Below are 20970 nucleotides of genomic sequence, written 5' to 3' on the forward strand. Positions count from 1 at the left end.
GTGTTTAACAATTTTTTTTTTTGTATGTCTGTTCTTTTATTTATTTATTTTTTTTTTTTAAATGCTTACCAAAGCTTTATTTATTTAATCAAACATACAGTAAAAACTGTAATAAAAATAAAAAACATGTATGTAATTTTAAAAATCAAGCAAATGTACATTTATATACACTGTATAAAACTGTTCAAAAGTTTGAGGTGTTTAAAGAATTTTTTTATAAAAAAAAGAATTTATTATAAAAAAAAAATTATATATAGAATTTTTTGGTCAAATATGTAAAATAAAAATAATGAAAAAGTATATTTATATTGAATATAAAACCATTCGAAAGTTTGGGGTGTTTAAAGATTTTTTTTTTTATGCTCACAAAAGCTTTATTTTATTTATTTATTTGATCAAAAATACAGTAAAAACAATAATATAAATACATTTTACAAGGTTTTTAGTTTATTTTGTTTTTTTTTGGGGGGGGGGGTTTAATGCTCTGATCAAAAATACAGTAAAATAGTAATGTAAAAAATTATATATATAATTTTGTGTCAGATATGTAAAATAAAAATCATGAAAAAGTATATTTATGTACAATATAACGTGTTCAATATAAAATGTTCAACATGTAAGATTTTTTTTATGCTCACCAAAGCTTCATTTATTTGATCAAAAAATACAGCAAAATAGTAACATAAAAAAAAGACTAAAATAACTTGTTTCTGTTTTAATATGCTTTTACAATGTAATTTATTCCTGTGATGGCAAAGCTGAATTTTCAGCAGCCGTTACTCCAGCTTTCAGTGTCACATGATCCTTCAGAAATAATTGTAAAACATTTCTGATCATTATTACAATTTTGAAAACACTTACTTAATAATTTTTGTGGAAACCATGATCGTTTTTTCCATTTATTCTTTGATGGATAAAGTTCAGTATTCATTTGAAATACAAATATTTTGTACAATTAATTTTAATGTCTCTCTTAAACAATTTAATGTGTTCTTGCTGACCCCAGATTTTTGAACATGTAGTGTAAGTTACACAATGTACACAATTTAGATTTGTCTAATCAATTGTGGTCTGTTGTTTTTTTTTTTGTGCAGCGGGACATATCACTCCAGAGATGAGAGCACAGACAGTGGCCTGAGCATGAGCAGTTACAGCGTCCCCCGCACTCCAGACGACTTCCTCAACAGTGTAGACGAGATGGAGACAGGTACGCCACAACAACCGAATATAATACTTAAAATATAACCACACTTAATATCAGCACATTTTAAAACCAACCATCTCGCTCCCAGGCGATACCCTCGGCCCGAGCTCCATGGCCACACAGCCCAGCCGCTTCCCCCGACTACCTAGACGCGATCCCGGGCACAGATGTGGATCTGGGCACCCTGGAAGGGGAGAGCATGGCGGTGGAGGGCGAGGAGCTAATGCCCAGCCTGCAAGAAGCCCTGAGCTCCGACATCCTCAACGACATGGAGTCCGTGCTGGCAGCTACCAAGATCGATAAGGAGAACTTTCTAACCTGGCTATAGAGCGCCCGAATCCAGCACTACGCCTTCTCTTCCGACATGCTGAACTGCTGCCTAATCCAATCTGTGAAGGATGTGCTTCGAGCTGAGAAAAAAAAAGAAAAGACATTTCACCCTACTGGACAGTTTTTGTCGTTTGTTTTTCTTTATCTTCACTACGGTTTTAAAAAGCAGAGGTATTTTAACCTTTGGTCCTTTTTGTGCTTTCTTACGTCTTTTTTTCCATGTCTGCATCCTCAAGGCTGGCCCATGAACAGACAAGTATTCACAAGTACCCAAATCTCTTTCACGGCTGTGCAAGTGCGAGTTTGCGAATGTGAAGATGTGTGCGCGAAATGTCGCTTTTTTCCCCCCCTCGTGAAAACGAGAGGCTCAGGCGATCCCAAGACAGACGAAGCCCTAAATCAATCGATCTCCATTGACTGCAACTCCCGTCTCAGAAAATCCTCGATCTCGGCTGTACAGCAACGATCTCGAGAAACCAAAAAAGCGACGAGGAGGTCGTCCGTACGTGTTTTCCGACGGGATGCCGATTGAAAGGTCTAAATCGACGTGTGAAAGGGTTTCGACGTGTGGCTTTGGTTAAAGAAATACTGCTGCTTGGCTGTGCCAGCATATCACACTAGAAACTGTATAATCAAGTGCCTTCAGACGAAAACAATTGAAACATGTTCCTGTCATTTTTACACTTTTACGCTTTTACTTACTCGCTTCATTAATCAAAGTATATTTCTTTCAAAGGTTTTATGAAAAATATTATGTTGGGAATTAGGGTTTGATTTCGTTTTCTTTAAAGAACCCTAGCCTCTTTGTGTGTTAGTTTTATTTAAACCTGATTTTGTTTTTCTGAGGGTTATGGCATTCATGTGTGATCAAAGAACTCTCTCGTTTTAACAGAACAACTACTCTAAGAGCTGCCTTACAGTACGTGATTCACAACGAACACTAACTAGACGGACGTTATCATTTCTGGGGGGGGGGGGGGGAGGGGTCATTTCTGGTTTAGGTTTTGTTATATCTATTTTTATCTAACAATTGTAGTATCTCAGTTGATATTTTCTCGCTCGCTTGCTTATTTTTAGTGAAAAACCTTTTTTTTTACATTGTTGTTTTTATCCAAAAGCGAGGAACAAATATCAAGGGCACTTTGATCAAGACAGACATCTCTGATATGAGCTCCAGTAGAGTCTGTGCCAGTTATGTTGGTGCCGAGACAGATATCGACAGGAAAAGGAAAGTTCTGATACGTTTAGATGGGTAGCGGAGCATGTTTTGAAGGTTAGATTAGCCGTTAGCTTGGATTTGGTAACTGCGGATGTGAACGGTAGAGTAGACTTTATGGAAACAATCAGTTATCGTCGTTTCTGTCAGGATTTCTTCGAGGCTTCCAAAGACTTTTGTTTTTTGTTTTTTTTGTTTTTTTTTTTAGTAACGGATGACAAATAATTTATCATACAGTACGTGTGTAAGACATAAGCTAATGAGAAAAGGTCTAATTGATTTGTGAGGAGATTCTAATGAAGCAAGATCAATGCTGGTTCTGATGTCAGTACTAAAGACACATTAAACAGGTTTACATTGGTTCACTAGATAGAACACTACAGGGACTTGCCCATTACAAATTTGCTGCAGATGCTTTGCGTATGAATATTTCCTCTTGTTTACACTACGATTAACTGGCCCGTACACTAAATGTGTGTTGTACTGATTTTTGTAAAAGGTGAAGTTTATCAATTTTCTGTGGTCTGTTGGGGCGTATGTACCGCCTCGGCAAAAAATTTATGATCGAGAACAGTAAGCTGGGCCATATAGAAAGTTGTGGTGAGAAAAAGAAGACAATATATTTTTGCAAACATAGTATTGATGGCAGACTCTAGTGGGGTAAAACAGTGTTTGGAGAGAGCAATGCAACAAAATGTTTTATGAATTGTGGGTATTGCACGTTTCTAGAACATTGACTAAAATGTGTATGTCACTTAAACATGATTTTATGCTTGCTTTAGTGTGCATCTGTTCAGAATATATAGTAACTGTTTACTTTTTTTGTTGTAGTGGTAGTACTAATCACACAAGTTAATGGATTGGTATTTAGATTTCTTTTAAATGCACCCAGAATGAATTTATATCCATTTATTATGATCTCTCTCTTTTTTTTTTTTTTTTAATCAATGTATGTGCATGTACCTTAGAACCTTAAGTTCTGTTACATTATATCTCTTTACATATTACTTTAAAATTGGCCTGGAATAAAGTATATACTTTGATAGATGCTGTGTATTTATGCATTGAGCAAAGAGTGTTTCTTGTAAATTGAAAATTTGCAAATCCCGCCGCCTTTAGTTACTGCTGCTATGTCTGACAAGCCATCCGCTCTCACACTACACATCATAATGTTCTCACGCAGTGAAAAATACATCTGACGACACGCCGACAGGCAAGACAGAGCAAGTTACTTTGGTATAAAACATGATCTAGGTTTTCAAATTTGGTCATTTAAGAAATTTAAATTATAAATACAGTTTTATGGCTTTTTAATGTGTCATGACAGATCGTGCCTCAGTTGAAGCATGTGAACCGATTGTCTTTTCAAATGTGACCCTGGACCACAAAACCAGTCTTAAGAAGTATGGGTATATTTGTAGTAATAGCCAAAAATACAATGTATGGGTCAAAATTATCGATTTTTCTTTTATGCCAAAAATCATTAGGATATTAAGTAAAGATCATGTTCCATGAAGGTAAGTTTCCTGCCATAAATATATCAAAACTAATTTTTGATTAGTAATATGCATTGCTAAGAACTTCATTTGGACAATTTTAAAGGAGATTTCCTCAACATTTAGATTTTTTGCACCCTCAGATTCCAGGTTTTCAAATCGTCGTATCTCGGCCATATATTGTCCTATCCTAACAAACCACACATCAATGGAAAGGAACCAATATTCAACCTTCCAATGATGCATAAATCTCAAAATTTCAAAAACTTCAGCCTTATGACTGGTTTTGTGGTCCAGGGTCATAAATTCACTTAAAGCACAAAATAAACACGAACATTAGAACGTGTTTTATTTCAACCAAGGAAAGACGTCAATACTAGGCCTGTCCTCGTCTAGTAGTTGTTCATTTGAAGCGTTAGTCGACTAATCGCACGTTTATTAAAAGTGTCATCGGATGGCCATTTTCCACAAGTTGATATGATTCGTTAGGGTCTTAATAAAAAGTCTATAACATACTTTGGTTAAAATTAGTCAGTGGTAGTGTAAAAAACACCCTTTTTACCTTGTCAAAATCAGTGCAGCAGACATCAACCGGTTTTGTTGCACGTTCCTTTAAATGCTAATGAGCTCTGCTCACCCCGCCCCTCTCTATTGTGGGTTGATGAGCCTTTTTGTTTACTTTAGCCATGAAACTTGCTAACTAGCATATTATTAAGCATAAAAAAACCCTTATACTCACTTCTTCTGTAGGTAAAGCAGCATCACAAATGATTCACACAAACATAGACGCATTTATGTAGATCGCTGGGCGAATTTCCTTCAAAAAAGAAAGTAATGTTAATCCTCTGCATCTTCAGTGGCTCAGATGTCAGGAGTAAATGATGACTGCTATGATCATTATTATATCTAACAACAGAAAACCTCAATTGCTCAATCGGATCCATTCTTGTTTTCCCCTGCACCGGAGTCGAAACAATGGCAGTTGGACTGTTACAGTTCATCAGGGCGGGTCTAAGGTAAGACAGTCGTGTCAATCAACTATCTTGGGAGAGGCCTTGGTCGGTGTGATGTCACTTCAACAAGAAGCTGAGAATGACCACCCAATAAGGGGATCTTGAAAACGGTGCCATCATGCACATGTGTAGTACGTGTTAGGTATGTAGACATGCACAGTCAATACACAACATTTTAAGTTCACCAAAGTTAATATGCTCTCCCGTCTGATTTGTTTTTCGGACAAAATGGATTCAACGTTATGATTGGTCAGATCACCTGTCAATCAAGCCGTTTGTGGAGGGTAATGTTTTACAATGAACATGCACTCCACTTTATTGAATCACTCTCTCTATCATACATGCAACCAATATCAACACATTTCAAAAAACACACACCATGAACTTTTATACAAAAATACCATAATCTTAAAAGGAAAAAAGTCCCTGAACTGTAACAAAATAATCTGATATTTATATAAATCTATATGAATAGTTCAGATGTCTTTCTTTAAAAAATGCCTTTTTATCAGGCTCAGATGTATAGGTTTCTATGTAAGTACTGGTACTCCTGATTGGGCTGAGGCTGGTATTTTAGCGAGTTTGAAGAAAAAGTATTTGATGGATGTATAATATGTGTTGAGAGCATTCACTCAGTATCATTATCTCATTTTTGACCGAGATGGATTTTAGCTGGTTTTGCATCTGAACTCTTCATATATATGTATATAATGTAAATAATATATGACACATATAGATATATGTCTAATATGTTTTAAAAACTTTTACAGGTTCATATTTTAAATACTATAGATGTTTAGTCTAGTTTAAGTACAAACTCTGTCCTGTTCTGTAGTACAAAAAATTTAATTCAAATCTAAAAAGTACTAGGGAATAAGCTATTTAAGATTACAATATAAAATGTATCAAACCAGACACTGTCTCATTTGCATATCAACCACATCATGGTGAAAATGTTCTCTTCAGATCATGACTAGATTGTGTTTTAGCTTTTATTTCCTCAAGGGCTCCATTTTCAAATGATGGCATCGTGTTCCTCACTGCAGGACATGAAATAAATATTAGCTTAGTGTTACATTATCACATATAAACATGTATAAAACATAGGATAATACATAACAGAGTACTACGGTTGGGTTTCTTTAAGTAAAAACGGCAATCATTTTCTCAATAGAGAAATGTATTTTTAACAATAACTTATAAAACCTTAAACACAGACCTGCTGTGCGCTACAAGGTTGTGAATATGTTTAACAGCTGAATTTGTGGTGAAGAACTACATTACCCATGATACTCTACCAGAAAAGTCCACCAGAGTAATGGCAAAAAATTGTCATTGCTTCATGGAATTGTAGTTCTTTCCCTCATTAAAGCTGTTAAGGATTAGCTCACTCTTGAATTAAAATTTCCTGATCATTTACTTACCCCACATGTCATCCAAAATGTTCACATCTTTCTTGAATCAAACAGAAATTAATGTTTTTGAGGAAAAAACCTTCCAGGATCTTTCTCCATATAGTGGACTTTAAAGGAGAAGTCCACTTCCAAAACAACAATTTACAAATAATTTACTCACCCCCTTGTCATCCAAAATGTTCATGTCTTTCTGTCTTCAGTCATAAAGAAATTATGGTTTTTGAGGGAAAACATTTCAGGATTTTTCTCCATATAATGGACTGATATGGTGCCCCGAATTTGAACTTCCAAAATGTAGTTTAAATGCAGCTTCAAAAGGTTCTAAACGATCCCAGCCGAGGAAGAAGGATCTTATCTAGCGAAACGATCTGTCATTTTTTTCGAAAAATGAAAAATTAGCATACTTTTTAAGCGCAAAATGTAGCACAGGCTCTGGGATGCGCGTTCTTGAATGATTCGCTAATTTTGAACGGATCTTTAATGTGACTCGGGAAAAACGAGTCGTCTCGGGGAGTGATTCGTTCAGTCGCGCATGCGCAAAATCAAGTAGGTTCTGTACTGGAAGTGAACCTGTTTCGACCTGTTTCGAGTCTTCTGGGTTTTTAAGTCGTTCGTTCATCTTATGGGGCTGTCACGTGATGAACGAACGACTCAAACCCGAAAACTTGTCAGATAAGAGGTGAGGAGAGCTAATCATAGACTAAAGACCCAGGTAAACAATGAATTAATCTTTTCTGTTTCTTGTTTTTAGTGTGATTAACATTTGTGTAAGCAGTAGATGTGTTAGGGAAGTAACATGTAACATTTTAATTATATTTTGCTAAAATGAACAAAATGACTAGAAAAAAGATTTTGCTGAACGAGACTGGTCCGAGTCGGTAAAATGATCCGAACTTCCCATCCCTACTACGAATCACGTTCATCCTCTGTACACTCCGGCTCAAAAAGGTAGAGAATGGCGAAAAACTCCATCTTATTTTCTCCTACAACTTCAGAATCGTCCAAAATCATTGTAGCTTTTTGTTTTTAAACAGCGTTTGACTTACTTGCACTTTCTTAGTCTTTGCGCGTTTGCTTTGTAAACACTGGATCTGTAGTTCCACGTGTAGTTTCGACGTGATTCAATAGTACAAAGTGTTGTGAACGTGCATCTCAGAGCCTGTGTTACACAAGCTTTTGTGCTTAACAAGTATACACTTTTTTATTTTCCGAAAAAAATGGCCGATCGTTTCGCTAGATAAGACCCTTCTTCCTCGGCTGGAATCGTTCAGAGCCTTTTGAAGCTGCATTTAAACTACGTTTTGGAAGTACAAAATCGGGGGCACAATTGAAGTCCTGAAATGTTTTCCTCAAAAACCATAATTTCTTTACGACTGAAGACAGAAAGACATGAACATCTTGGATGACAAGGGGGTGAGTAAATTATTTGAAAATTGTTGTTCTGGAAGTGGAGTTCTCCTTTAATGGGGATCAGTGGGTTGAAGGTCCAAACTGCAGTTTCAGTGCAGCTTCAAAGGGTTCTTCACAATCCCAGCCGAGGAATAATGGTCTTATCTAGCAAAACGACTGGCCGTTTTCTAAAAAAAACCTCACACCTAGTTACGTTTGAAAAAGGCAGGGTAGAGCGAAAAAATCTTCAAAAACTTCAAAATCGTCCAACGTTTTACCTTTTTTTTTTTGTAAACGGCGTTTGAATTTCTTTGCACGTTTGCTTTGTAAACACTTCGCCTACATCGCACATGACCTTTCCAATGTGATTACGTAATGCGTGAAGTCGAGCTACTGCAAGACAACAGTTTGTGGTTAAAAAGCATATACATTTTTTTTTTTTTAGAAAATGACTGATCATTTCGCTAGATAACACCCTTATTCCTCAGCTGGGATCGTGTAGAGCCCTTTGAAGCTGCACTGAAACTGCAATTTGGACCTTCAACCCGTTGGCCACCGTTGAAGTCCACTATATGGAGAAAAATCCTGGAATGTTCTCCTCAAAAACCTTCATTTCTTTTTGACTGAAGATAGAAAGATATGAACATCTTGGATGACATGGGGGTGAGTAAATTATAAGGAAATTTAAATGCAAAAATACTGAAGAACAATCAAGCGCTTTGATGATACTCACATGAATCTGTATTGCACTTCCCGTTGTGAGCAGGCCATCCTGTAGCCCAGAGTGACGACTAGCATGATGATAAAGGCCAGCATCATACCACCGATGAAACTACCCGCGTGGAACCGAGGACCTGGTGTTGGGATACTAGAAGAAACGCCTGTTTTATCTGTCCAAGAAAATGGTTGTTTTAAAATATGACTGTATATGTTGATGACGATGTTGGTGAAACCAATGCAATCAACTGATCAAAAGAAGTGCAACAAATCAAATCATGCTGTACCTGTAGATGCAGAAATCAGACATTTGCTCTTTGTTGAGATGTGCACAGTGTTCACAGATGGTTCAGTTGGGGTGATGGGTTCAGCTTTGGGCATTGATGTTGAATAGTTAGACATGTTTGATCCAGTCATTGAGGTTTCTCCTTCAGCAGAATGAGCCTGGACAGCTCTCCTGTCTGCACATGGAAAATCCAGATAATTTTATTTGTTCTTATATTACAGAAATTACGATAAATGCCACCAGCGGTGTTCTTTTATAACGTTGTGTAAGACTTTGTTGCAATAGCACACATCTGGTCCAAAACATTGTGAATGCTGCAATCTGTGTTGTCATGGAAAACTTGAGTAAAATGGTGTGAGTTAAGATTCATATGGATGTACTACTTGAGAGAATAACTTGCAATTTGTATACATGTAGATTGTGTCAAAACAGTGAGCAGTGAACTAGTGGTTCTCAACCAGAACCTGGAATAAAGTATATGCTTTGGTAGATAATATCTTTAATCAGACACTATGAGTAAAGAATGTTACACATTTAGTGTAACTGTGTCTGAGAAAAAACGCTTTACACAGTTAAGCATGCAAGCTACGCCATTACACTAAATCACTTTATTGGATTATTTTTGCTGCCATACATGAAAGCACATTTCAACAATACTATAAAGTGAAAAATGCCAAAGACGTCTCTGAACTGTAACCAAAAGATAATCCAATAATGCCTCTTATATTTCTTTAAAAATAAATTTACAGGTTTTATACACTACAGATGTTACAATTTTAAATGATTTAAAATTATTTAAATGTCCTGCAGTACAACAAAACTAGAAAGAAAAAAAAAAACACTCTGACAACATACTGAGTTCAACTATTCTCAGCTTGAAATTGGGGCCGGGGCCCAACGGGTGGCATTAGTAAACTTCCATGACAGCCTCAAGATAATATAAAAATTATTTAAAATAAGACTAAATAAGCATTAAAATAAGGCCAAAAAACTGAAATTAAGATATTCATTTACTTATTTATGTAAGGATGTATGTTTTTTTTTTTTTTTAATTTACTTATTTATTTTTTGAAGTGGAAGAAGAAGAACCAGGGTTTCCATGTTCTTAAAAAAATCTGGATATATAAAGGTGCCTAATTTTAAAAGTGTAATTTGTAGACCTTAAAAGTGAATTAATATAACTTTTTTTTCCCAAGCTTTAAAATGGACCCTTTGCACAGGCTTGACAGATGAGAAATGTTAAAACGGATTTTGCCACTGGAGAAAATGGGATACATACACTTTACCCAACTATAATGACTCATGCTTCTGAGAAAATGTGAAAAGGGTCCATATTTTGTCAGGTAGAAATTGCGTGTACAACACGATTTGAAGGGCCCCAGGCATACCTGAGGTTAGGCAACTGGTTAGGTGCTGAGGTACACTACCAGTCAAAAGATGATTAATGTTTTTTAAACAAGTCTCTTCTGCTCACAAAGCCAGCATTTATTTGATCCAAAGCACAGCAGTACAACAGTACAATTTTGAAATATTTTTACAATTTAAAATAACTGTTTTCTATTTTAATATATTTTAAAATGTAATTTATTTCTGATTTCAAAGCTGAATTTTTAGCATAAAAATGATAATAAAATGATAATGATAAAAAAATGATAATGATAATGATCCTTCAGAAATCATTCTAATATTCTGACTTGCTGCTCAACAAAACATTTATTATTATTATTATTATTATTATTATTATTATTATTATTATTTATTATATTGAACAGCATTTCTGAACAGAATCCTAAAAGAAATGTACGCAACTGTTTTAAATATTGATAATAATAAAAAATGTTTCTTGAATAGCAAATCAGCATTTTACAATGATTTCTGACGAATCAAGTGACACTAAAGACTGGAGTAATGATGCTGAAAATGTAGCTTTGATCACAGGAATAAACTAATTTTTAAAATATATTCAAATAGAAAGCAGTTATTTCAAACAGTAAAAATATTTCACAGTATAACTGCTTTTGCTGTATTTTGGATCAAATAAATGCAGGCTTGGTGAGCAGATACTTCTTTAAAAACATTTAAAATCTTACTGTTCAAAAACTTTTGACTGGAAACGTTAGTTTATATATCTGTGGTGTGTTGCTATATGGTTGCTAAGGTCCTCTGGCTTATTGCTAGGTCTTTTCAAGGCAGTAACTAGGCTGTTTCTGAATGACTTTATTAAAGAATCTACCTCTCTCTGACTCTTTTACAGCCGTCCAGCTTCTTCTCGCTATCTGTGGGAAGTACCTGAAAGACTACTAAGATTGGTAAGCATGAGCAAATAGGAATGTTTTGCTTCAGGCACCATTAAAAAGAAATGTGGCATCTTTTGCCAAAATTTCGGAGCCTGCAGCTGTCTAGCTAGGCATCTCAGTCAGTTTTGGGACAGAACCGAAATGTTCTAAACTCTGTGTACACGTATACACAATGGAAGCTTTCGCAATTTCCGTTACACAGCGTGTTTTCCACAGAGTTCGTATAATATAAATAAACAACTGAGAAACACTTACCCGATGACAAAAGCAGACAGGAATTAATGAAGATGAAACACAAACAGCAGTTCATTTTCTTGACGAATAAACTAAAGTCTAAACTAAACCTACAGTGCCAAACTGAACGGCAGTCATGACACGAAAAAAGCTCAGTCTTCTGAGTCTGTCTTCACTATCAACGACTTTATCAAACTAAGTCTTGTCAGCAAGAGGAACGCGCTATAAATAATTCTTAAATGAGATTATACTTTAATATCCAGATGTAGGAAATACCAGCACAGCAACTGCTGACAGGAACAGCGACTGAAAAGGAGAACTATGTGGTCTTTACTGGGGGTTTGGGCTGCACATCTGTCGGTGTGTGTGTTACAGTAAAACGGGCGTTCGCGCTTCATATCTGATGCAATATTATTGTCAAAATGATGCTTTATCTATCTATTTATCTATGAATGAATGAAAGAATGGCGTCCAAGCAAGTGATTTGAAACTTTTTTATTTTATTTTTGCAAAGCATCACAGTCTGGAGTGAATCGAAATACATTTACAAAAATTAAGTGGACTCGGACACTTTCAACTGAGCTAGTATTCCCATAGCCACATGTATTTAATAAATGATAAATATAATTGTACTTTCTATGCGAATTGTGACAGGCTGTACGTTTTTTAAGCATCACTAAATGTCAAAAACAAAAATACTTCATTGTCTTTTCGAATTATGACCACTTAATGTAAGCATTGAGTAGAGCAAAACAAAAAAAATGCATGTCTATCAGTGTTTGTGCCTGGCCTTGGTCTTTTATCCAACATTTCTACGTTTTGTTAAAGCTACTATGACAATTATAGCATTCATATGAATCATATCAGCTGCTGTGGACCAAAACCAAATGTTTATTATCATTTGTGAGCTATCGAGGTTTTAGGGCTGTACAACATCAGTGTTTTTCACCGCAACTTGTGCCTCATGCTACGTATTAAGGCAGATGAAAAGACAATTTGGGCTTATCTGCAGGATTTCCAAAATTGGCACATGGATTTATTTGAAACATATTTTACTAAACAGAATTCCATAAAAACATTAGGCCTTTCTGCTAAACATAAATTTGACATGCATGAAAATGCTTACATGCCAGTTGTCACAAAAAAGCAAGACTTCATCACATTTCCGTAATTTACACTAAATACAGAAGTATGGAAAACTGAGGCCACTGGATTCTACATTACACATCTCATTAGTGAGCTAAACGCTAAAGTGCCAAAGAGAATGAGGGACTGATACCCTAAACACAGTCATGTTGATGCATAAGAATGTAATAGGCTGCAGAAAAGGAGGAATTCATTAGTACAAATAAATTTATACAATACACAGTGTGTACAGAACTGCAAAATTGTGATAAACATTTTCTTTTGTGGTGGGTTGGTTTTGTTTGAAGGAAAATTATTCGATCTAGGCTCAACTTTGGAATTCAATAACGAGCAATCGACATGCAAGCGAATGCTTTTCTGACTCTGACCTCGGCTGGTGTTCTCACATTTACCTCACTAGTTACTTCTAGTCGCCAGGGCACAGATGTTGTTTAAAGATCATTCCTTAAGTTTGACTGCAGGAAATTAAGGTACAATTTTCGCTGATCTCTTCCAGACCAACATAAAACAAAATGATCGCATTGACGACAAAAAACCTTCTCACTGCATGGAGCCAAACTTCTGGAAGAAAGAGGATCTTTCTTCTGATGCTTCTGACTGCTCATCAAGTGAGTCTTACATCTCATCCAAACCATAGTCCTCTTCAGGAAAGTCTCCGACAGTTACTGAGAGGGGCTTCACGAAGGCGCCGTATTTTGGCTTGCACTCAAAGTAACGTTTCCCATTCACACTAAATCAGGATAAACATAACGCATCAGTTAGACTTTCTCATAAGGTTTATGTAAGGGTCACATTAGTCTTTTTCAGAGACATGCTGGTCTTATTCGTAAACATAAATAACTTGTGCGTGCACCGACCTGCCATCATTCTTCCCAAGCGGCTCATCATATTTCACTCCAACCCAGTAGCCTGGTTTGAAATCTGCTGTACCTGCAAACAAAGAAATTGTTTCAGCCCCTTTCAATAATAATATTAAATAAAATTACAATAATGTCAAAACTAGTTAAAATTTAAGTTCATATTCTTGGCTTGAGTGTGTGTAACATTCAAGTAGTAAATTAGAGTAGATGCAATTAAACCAGGTCACGCAACCACACAAAGTCTTAATCTGAGAGGTGTGATATGAAAACGAGGTTAAGCTTACCCACAAACATAACAGTGCCAATCTTGGTAGGTTGCCCAGGAACTTGAACTTTGCAACGGTTTCCAACAGCAATGGCTTCCATAGCCGCCTTCTCTTCCTCTTCTTTCTTAGCAAGAGCCTCTTCTTGCTTGGCCCTGTTTTCCTCATTAAATCGACCTAACTTCATATTCTTCTTGAAGTTCCGTATTGAATCTGACAAGTAGGATTTAAACTGAAATGTTAGATATTTGCTTACATTAACTGTAAAGGCACTTGTAATATGTGTGATCTAAATTTCTCAACCATTATAGACTACCTAATTTTACCATAACACTATATTTGAAGCACTGAAGCAGTTAAACAAAAAATGCAAATGGTAATGTATCACATAATTATTCCATTTTGTTAACAAATTCCCATAAATGTTAACAAAATTGTTAAAAAGTCAGAATGAGACCCTATCTAGTTATTGAAAAGTGTCATTAATTACTCGCCTTCATGTCGTTCCAAACATTTTAAGACCTTTGTTTACATCAGAACACAAATTAAGATATTTTTCATTAAATCTGAGAGTTTTCTGACCCTGCATAGACAGCAACACAACGGACATGTTTGAGGTCCAGAAATGTAGTAATGATATCATTAAAATAGTCCATATGACATCAGTGATTCAATCGTCGCGTTTCAAAGCTATGATAATACTTTGTGTGCAGAAAACAAAAATATCGGCAACAATTTCTTCTCTTCTGTGTCAGTCTTTGCCACACATTCAGGAGAGTGTCACAATGCATGTGTGTGGTATATGCTGTGCCTTGTATATAAGCAGAGGAAGACGTACACTGTACATCATAAACTTTGTAAACATGTCTGAAGATTTTGACAGAGAGGATGACTTGCAATTTTTTGCCCAGCCTTACTTATTTGAACCAAAATATAGACAATGAACTGCGTCAGCAGCAACACACGCATTGTGGTACTCTCATGAACACGTCGAAGACTGATATGGAAAAGAAATGGTTGATTTTTTTTTTTTTTTCAACATTAAGGACAACTGAATAAGACATTAAGGATGACAGTAAAGAAGACAAAATAAGTTGACATTATGGACAACAGAATGAGATGACAAAGACAACAAAATAAGTCGACAGTGAAGATGATAGAATAAGTCAACATTAAGGATGACAGGAAAAAAATAAAATAAAATAAAATAAAAAATCGACATTAAAGACAGACAAAAACAGAATAAGACAACAGTAAAGACGACAGAATAAGACAATATTAAGGACGACAGAATAAGACAACAATAAAGACAACAGAATAAGTCGACATTAAGGACAACAGAACAAGATGGCAATAAAGACGACAAAGATCGATAGTAAAGACGACAGAATAGCATTCAGGACGACAGAATAATATTAAGGACGACAGAATAAGACAATATTAAGGACAACAGAATAAGATGACAAAGACGACAGAATAAGTTGTCATTAAGGACAACAGAATAAGATGACAATAAAAACGAAAGAATAAGTCAACATTAGGGAGACCGAAAAAAAAAAATTGACATTAAGGACAACAGAGTAAGACAACAGTAAAGACGACAGCATAAGACAATATTAAGGACAACAGAATATGACGACAATAAAGACAACAGAATAAGTCGACATTAAGGACAACAGAATAAGATGGCAATAAAGATGACAAAGGTCGACAGTAAAGACGACAGAATAGCATTCAGGACAACAGAATAAGACAATATTAAGGACAACAGAATAAGACAACAATAAAGACAACAGAATAAGTTGTCATTAAGGATAATAGAATAAGATGACTGTAAAGACAACAGAACAAGTCGACATTAAGGAGAAACTGAGTAAGTCGGCATTAAGGACGACAAAATAAGATGACAGTAAAGGCGACAGGATGACAGATTAAGACAATGTCAACAGACACCATACACGTCAACATCGTCAGCCTTACTTATTTGAACCAAAATATAGACAATGAACTGCGTCAGCAGCACCACACACATTGTGGTACTCTCATGAACACGTGTCGAAGACTGACACGGAAGAGAAGAAATGGTTGAATTTTTTTTTTTTGTTTGTTTTTTTTTTTTTAAATAGTCCTTATTTTTGTTTTATTTGCACACAAAAAGTATTTTTCGTGGCTTCATAACATTACAGTTTGAACCACTGATGTCTCATGGACTATTTTAACGAAGTTCTTACTGTAGGTATTATCCATTTTGTGGTATCGCAATATGCAAAATTGTCTCAATATCATCGTGGTCACATGACTGTATGAAACAAAATGTGTCCCAGGCAAAAAGTGGTTTTTCAAGTCTGGAGTCACCACGATGATTTAAGGAAAAAAAATATATGTAACAAGATTATTTGTTCAGGGCGGAGTTACATAAGCTCAGGGGAAAAAAAAAAAAAATCGACATTAAGGACAACAGAATAAGACAACAGTAAAGACGACAGAATAAGACCCACACACACATGAGTGACAGCTTTTTAGTGACTATAGAGGGGGTGCTCCTATATAATCCAATTAAAAATCTTGAATCATCAAGGTCCAGCTGGTGCAGTTATATTTAAAAATAATACTTTATTTTATAAAATGGAGTTTTAGGTCATTTGACCCATCTCATAATATACCCCATAACTCTAAGCCACAGTTAGGAATTTTCATCTGGAACTTTTCTCCAAGTCTTTTTTTTTTTTAATATCACAATAAATTTTGTACCATGAACGTTATATCAAGGTATTATGGTACCATGACATTTTGATATTTAACATCCCTACCTTACTACCTTTCTTACTGGTAGTTGTGCTGCCGTCTATATGTTCAGAAATATATATATGAATTTCATCAAAAATATCTTAATTTGTGTTGAACAAAGGTTTTGGAACTACATGAGGTTGAGTAATTAATGACAGAATTTTCATTTTTGCTTGAACCATTCCTTTAACTCCATTAAACCCTTCACTTTTCTTTAAGTGACTGCAAGTTCACATTTAGTCGATCTGCCTCCATTCAGTCTGTAGAACCCTGTTCTACTTTTTTTTTTCCATTTTCAGTAGTCCATTTAACTCACATGTATGTCACAATAAGGAAGATATGAAGTGTGTCTTGTGAGTTAAATCACAGCAATATAACTATTTGAGCAGTTACTATAAATTAAATCACTAAGCAAATGTGTCACAGGAAGAAATCTGATTGTCATATTTGGATTACCTGCCCTTTTTTCATAGGCTTCATCAGAGATCTCGAATTTCTCCACCTTTGACAAATCAGTGAACTCCCCACTCTGCGTACCACTGCGGTCTGTCACCTGCACAGAAATCAACACAATTATACTATAATAATCTTTATACATCTTTAAAAATGTTTTCAGAACAGCATAGCTTTGAAGCTCCAGATATCATCATCTCACATCTCTTCAACACATTCTAATTTTATCATGTTACTTGTTTTCTATGTAGATGGGGTGTCACAAAGGAGTCAATACCCACATGTATTCTGCAGTCATCATCCACCGGATAGGAGCCGAGCAGCGCTTCATTGTTGTCTAACTTCTGTAAGAGCTTGTCTGAAGTGCTGAACAGCTCAAGGTCCATACAGGCAGCTGGAGTGCCCACAATCAGCTCCAGTTTACTCTGAAAAATAAGCATATATTTTAAACTAGAAAATACTAAAACATCGATAAGATTCCAAATAGACCCAAACAGTTTGAGAAACTATGATGTAATACACACACAAACAAAAAGTAAAAAAATGATTTAAAAAATGTACCTTCTTGGGTACAAGAGCTCATCACTCAGGCAGTACCCTTTAAGGCCAATTTTGTATCTTATTTACCCCTAAATATATGGTGTTCCATTTGTGCCAAAAATGAGTTGACTGCTTTGTACTATACATTTGTCTTTGTCTACAGACATTGCCTACTTGTTCAGGTAAATCAGAGTATGTTGACCTGTATGTTGTCTGTTGACATTATCTTATCTTATTTGTCGTACTGCCATCTTTTTCTCTGTTGTTTTTACTGTCGTCCTTATTGTCATTTTGTTCATCTTTGGTCATCTTTACTGTCGTCTTGTTCTGTCGTCTTTACTGTCATCTTATTCTGTCGCCATTAATGTCATCTTTATCGACATTAAAGATGCCATGAATAAGATAACAATAAAGACGACAGAATAAGACAACATTAAGGACGACAGAATAAGACAACATTAAGGACAACAGAATAATATGGCCATAAAGACGAAAGAATAAGTCAACATTAGGGAGACCGAAAACAATAAAATAAATAAATAAAAAAAATCAACATTAAGGACAACAGAATATGACAACAATAAAGACAACACAATAAGACAATATTAAGGACGACAGAATAAGACAACAATAAAGACAACAGAATAAGTCGACATTAAGGACAACAGAATAAGATGACAAAGATGACAAAGTAAGTCGACAGTAAAGACAACAGAATAAGTCAACACTAAGGACGACAGAGGGAAAAAAAAAAAAAATTCGACATTAGGGACAACAGAATAAGACAACAGTAAAGATTACAGAGTAAGTCAACATTAAGGACAACAGGAAAAAAACAACATTAAGGACAACAGAATAAGACAACAGTAAAGACGATAGAATAAGACAACAATAAAGATGACAGAAGAAGTCAACATTAAGGACAACAGAATAAGACAACAATAAAGACGACAGAATAAGTCAACATTAAAGACGACAGGATGACAGATTAAGACAACGTCAACAGACAACATACACATCAACATACTCTGATTTACCTGAACAAGTATTCAATGACAAACGTATAGTACAAAGCACAAAGCAGTCGGCTTGTTTTTGGCACAAATGAAACACCATATAAATGGTTCATAGAAGTACCTTAGGAGTACATATTACAACAATTAATATTCATCATTTAGAGGTTGATAATGTATAAAATAATTTCTTTAAATGTACTGACACAATAAAAAATCTCTTGTACACCTTTATTCTTGCATATGTCGTCTGACTAAATGCAGCCAGGGCTATTTTTTAGAAAACGAAGCTTTAGAGTACAACATACTTAATTCTACAATAGGTAATAATACATGTAACGTTAGTGTGATGTCTGACATATTTAATGTCTGGTTACTTAGTAATCATAATACTAGTATATGAATCACACAAGATGCATGATCTGCCCTGCCACACCTTAAACTCTGCGATCGTTATGCCTCTGTTGAATCTTCGATTGACTTCAAACGAGCTGACGGTGCTGGTCACCCGTACAGTCACGGTGGGGTTGGTGATGACTGTCACACTTCCCTCCATCTTCCGTTACTAACCAAACTCTGATGCTGCTGGTGTGGTCGAGCTGAAAATCAAATGATGTGTTTGATATTCATGCAGCAAAATACAGACGTCCAGACAGAACAGTTATTTGGTCACGGCTTCCACTTAAGGTTTAATATTTGCTATCTTGCTGGTTGCTATGACTAGCCAATATTTACATGCACTCACGTGACAAACTCTTCACTTTATTCACGGCTTCAGTCAGCTGTTTGTGCGTTCAGTTCTCATCAGCTCCAGGGGACCCGGTGTTTTATTTAGTCTATTCAGAATTCAAGACCCAAAAAGATGTGTTTTCTTCTTGTTTTAGCTCCTACGGAAAGATCTTCCGTCAAAGACCACGCCACTAGATTCTGGAAGCTTCTTCCCTCCCACATTGACCTTTGAGCCAATAAAAATTGGCAATTGGGCGGGATCTTGGATTCAACCAATAAGAACATGCTATTAGTGTTTCAGTGGGCGGGGAAAACGTACTCTGTCGAATCGGGGTGCTCGGTGAAAGTGTTATTGCCCAGTCACAGTTTGTTTTGTTGAAGCGGACCGCTCCCAAAAGATGCACAAAAAAACACACATGCTTGCAGTACTAAATGTATTCCACACGATGCTGCTAGAGTTTCAGAAACCCTTCAAAAAAGCTCAAAACACGATTGTAAATTAATTCAGAAATTGCTGGTACATTTCACAAAGAAACGTGACCGAAATTAAACGTTAAGTTTTGCAGTTGAAAGACTGAAAACGTAATAATCTTTGTTTTATTTACAGCTTCGAATTTTTTTTACACTGCATTAGATATATAACTGAAATATAAAACAATCTTTCTGATTAGTTATCGCATATGACAATAAAAAATGCTATTATAACCAAAATAAACGTTAGGATACTAGTTTAGGATCTATACTAACTATTGTATAAAATAGATACTAAATTTGTAATAGATAGTAGTAGCCTAAATATTGTGACACTTTCTCATAACTAAATGTAAGTACTAGTACCGAATTAATATCTACTAGTAATCAAGAAAAAAAAAAAAAGTATTTTCTACACATAACAATGAAAGAGTTACTTTTCACTACTAGAATTGTGACTACTAGACAACAAGTAGCTATGGAACAAGCATGTTACTTTTTTTTAACACTAGTTGTCAACATTAGTTATCATGAACTATGAAAAATATGTTTAAAACATTTGTTAATCCTAGTGAATCAAAAGATGTATCTGTTAACATTATTATTTTTTGGACCTGAGCTAACATGAATTATGAACAGTTGTGTAACAAATGTACTGATCATTGAATGTTAGTTAATGGTTTAAACTAAGACCTTACTGGAACCTACTTTCAAAGCTGATATGATTTAAATATACATTAGCTAGAGTGTACCTAAATATACAAATATATATAAGAGGATAAGAGACTAATGGGCTGAAAATCAATGCACATTTAGCTATATCTCTGCAGTAGCAGTTAAAGTGATTCTAAAAACAGCCACTCATCTTGACTGCAAAACATGACTGACTATGTTAAAAGGCAAGTGTGCACAGGCAGAAGATCAAAGGGTTAGGGGTTATGGGCTGAGAGGATAGAAAGTTGTAGGATGGGGGTGACAGACTGCAGCCTGATCTCCCGCCTTCCTGAAAACAAAGTTTACATTCTTGCAAACTGATGATATGGAGGTACAGAGCTCTGCTTCATCTCATTCTGTCCTTCTGCTTCCAGGTGTGCGTGTCCTCTTTCACATT

At 35.5% G+C, this 20970-nt stretch overlaps 3 protein-coding genes across 3 annotated transcripts in view; 1 reads left to right on the forward strand and 2 right to left on the reverse strand.

Annotated features, from left to right (window-relative positions):
• The window catches only part of yap1 (Yes1 associated transcriptional regulator), a 41116-nt gene extending 37753 nt beyond the window's left edge, over positions 1-3363 (forward strand). The window contains 3 exon segments of the mRNA XM_051135043.1: positions 1095-1207; positions 1293-1339; positions 1341-3363. Coding sequence (XP_050991000.1) covers positions 1095-1207; positions 1293-1339; positions 1341-1532 — 352 coding nt within the window. The 3' untranslated portion in view covers positions 1533-3363.
• A 1565-nt stretch (positions 3364-4928) lies between these two features.
• tmem123 (transmembrane protein 123) lies at positions 4929-11967 on the reverse strand. The gene is made up of 4 exons (XM_051135066.1): positions 11619-11967; positions 9068-9241; positions 8797-8953; positions 4929-6299 (listed from the first exon to the last, which is right to left on the reverse strand). The coding sequence occupies exons 1-4, from the start codon at positions 11671-11673 to the stop codon at positions 6275-6277; spliced, it is 411 nt and encodes a 136-aa protein (XP_050991023.1). The 5' UTR covers positions 11674-11967; the 3' UTR covers positions 4929-6274.
• Positions 11968-12077: 110 nt separating this feature from the next.
• On the reverse strand, positions 12078-19612 carry tbcb (tubulin folding cofactor B). The gene is made up of 7 exons (XM_051135057.1): positions 19405-19612; positions 19096-19258; positions 17388-17531; positions 17110-17206; positions 13888-14079; positions 13601-13673; positions 12078-13473 (listed from the first exon to the last, which is right to left on the reverse strand). The coding sequence occupies exons 2-7, from the start codon at positions 19213-19215 to the stop codon at positions 13359-13361; spliced, it is 741 nt and encodes a 246-aa protein (XP_050991014.1). The 5' UTR covers positions 19216-19258; positions 19405-19612; the 3' UTR covers positions 12078-13358.
• Positions 19613-20970: the final 1358 nt, after the last annotated feature.

Source organism: Labeo rohita, chromosome 18 (assembly GCF_022985175.1).
Source record: "Labeo rohita strain BAU-BD-2019 chromosome 18, IGBB_LRoh.1.0, whole genome shotgun sequence".
Taxonomy (NCBI): domain Eukaryota; kingdom Metazoa; phylum Chordata; class Actinopteri; order Cypriniformes; family Cyprinidae; genus Labeo; species Labeo rohita.

What these genes read in the sequence shown, in the direction of transcription:
- tmem123 (XM_051135066.1), bottom strand. Translation starts at nt 11,673, where the DNA reads ATGAACTGCTGTTTGTGTTTCATCTTCATTAATTCCTGTCTGCTTTTG. An exon ending in CTGTCTGCTTTTGTCATCGG is followed by an intron (nt 9,242 to 11,618) that starts GTAAGTGTTTCT and finishes TTCCATGTGCAG; the next exon opens with ACAGGAGAGCTGTCCAGGCT. An exon ending in TCTGATTTCTGCATCTACAG is followed by an intron (nt 8,954 to 9,067) that starts GTACAGCATGAT and finishes TTTCTTGGACAG; the next exon opens with ATAAAACAGGCGTTTCTTCT.
- tbcb (XM_051135057.1), bottom strand. Translation starts at nt 19,215, where the DNA reads ATGGAGGGAAGTGTGACAGTCATCACCAACCCCACCGTGACTGTACGG. An exon ending in ATGATGACTGCAGAATACAT is followed by an intron (nt 17,207 to 17,387) that starts GTGGGTATTGAC and finishes ATTTCTGTGCAG; the next exon opens with GTGACAGACCGCAGTGGTAC. An exon ending in AGCCTATGAAAAAAGGGCAG is followed by an intron (nt 14,080 to 17,109) that starts GTAATCCAAATA and finishes CCTACTTGTCAG; the next exon opens with ATTCAATACGGAACTTCAAG.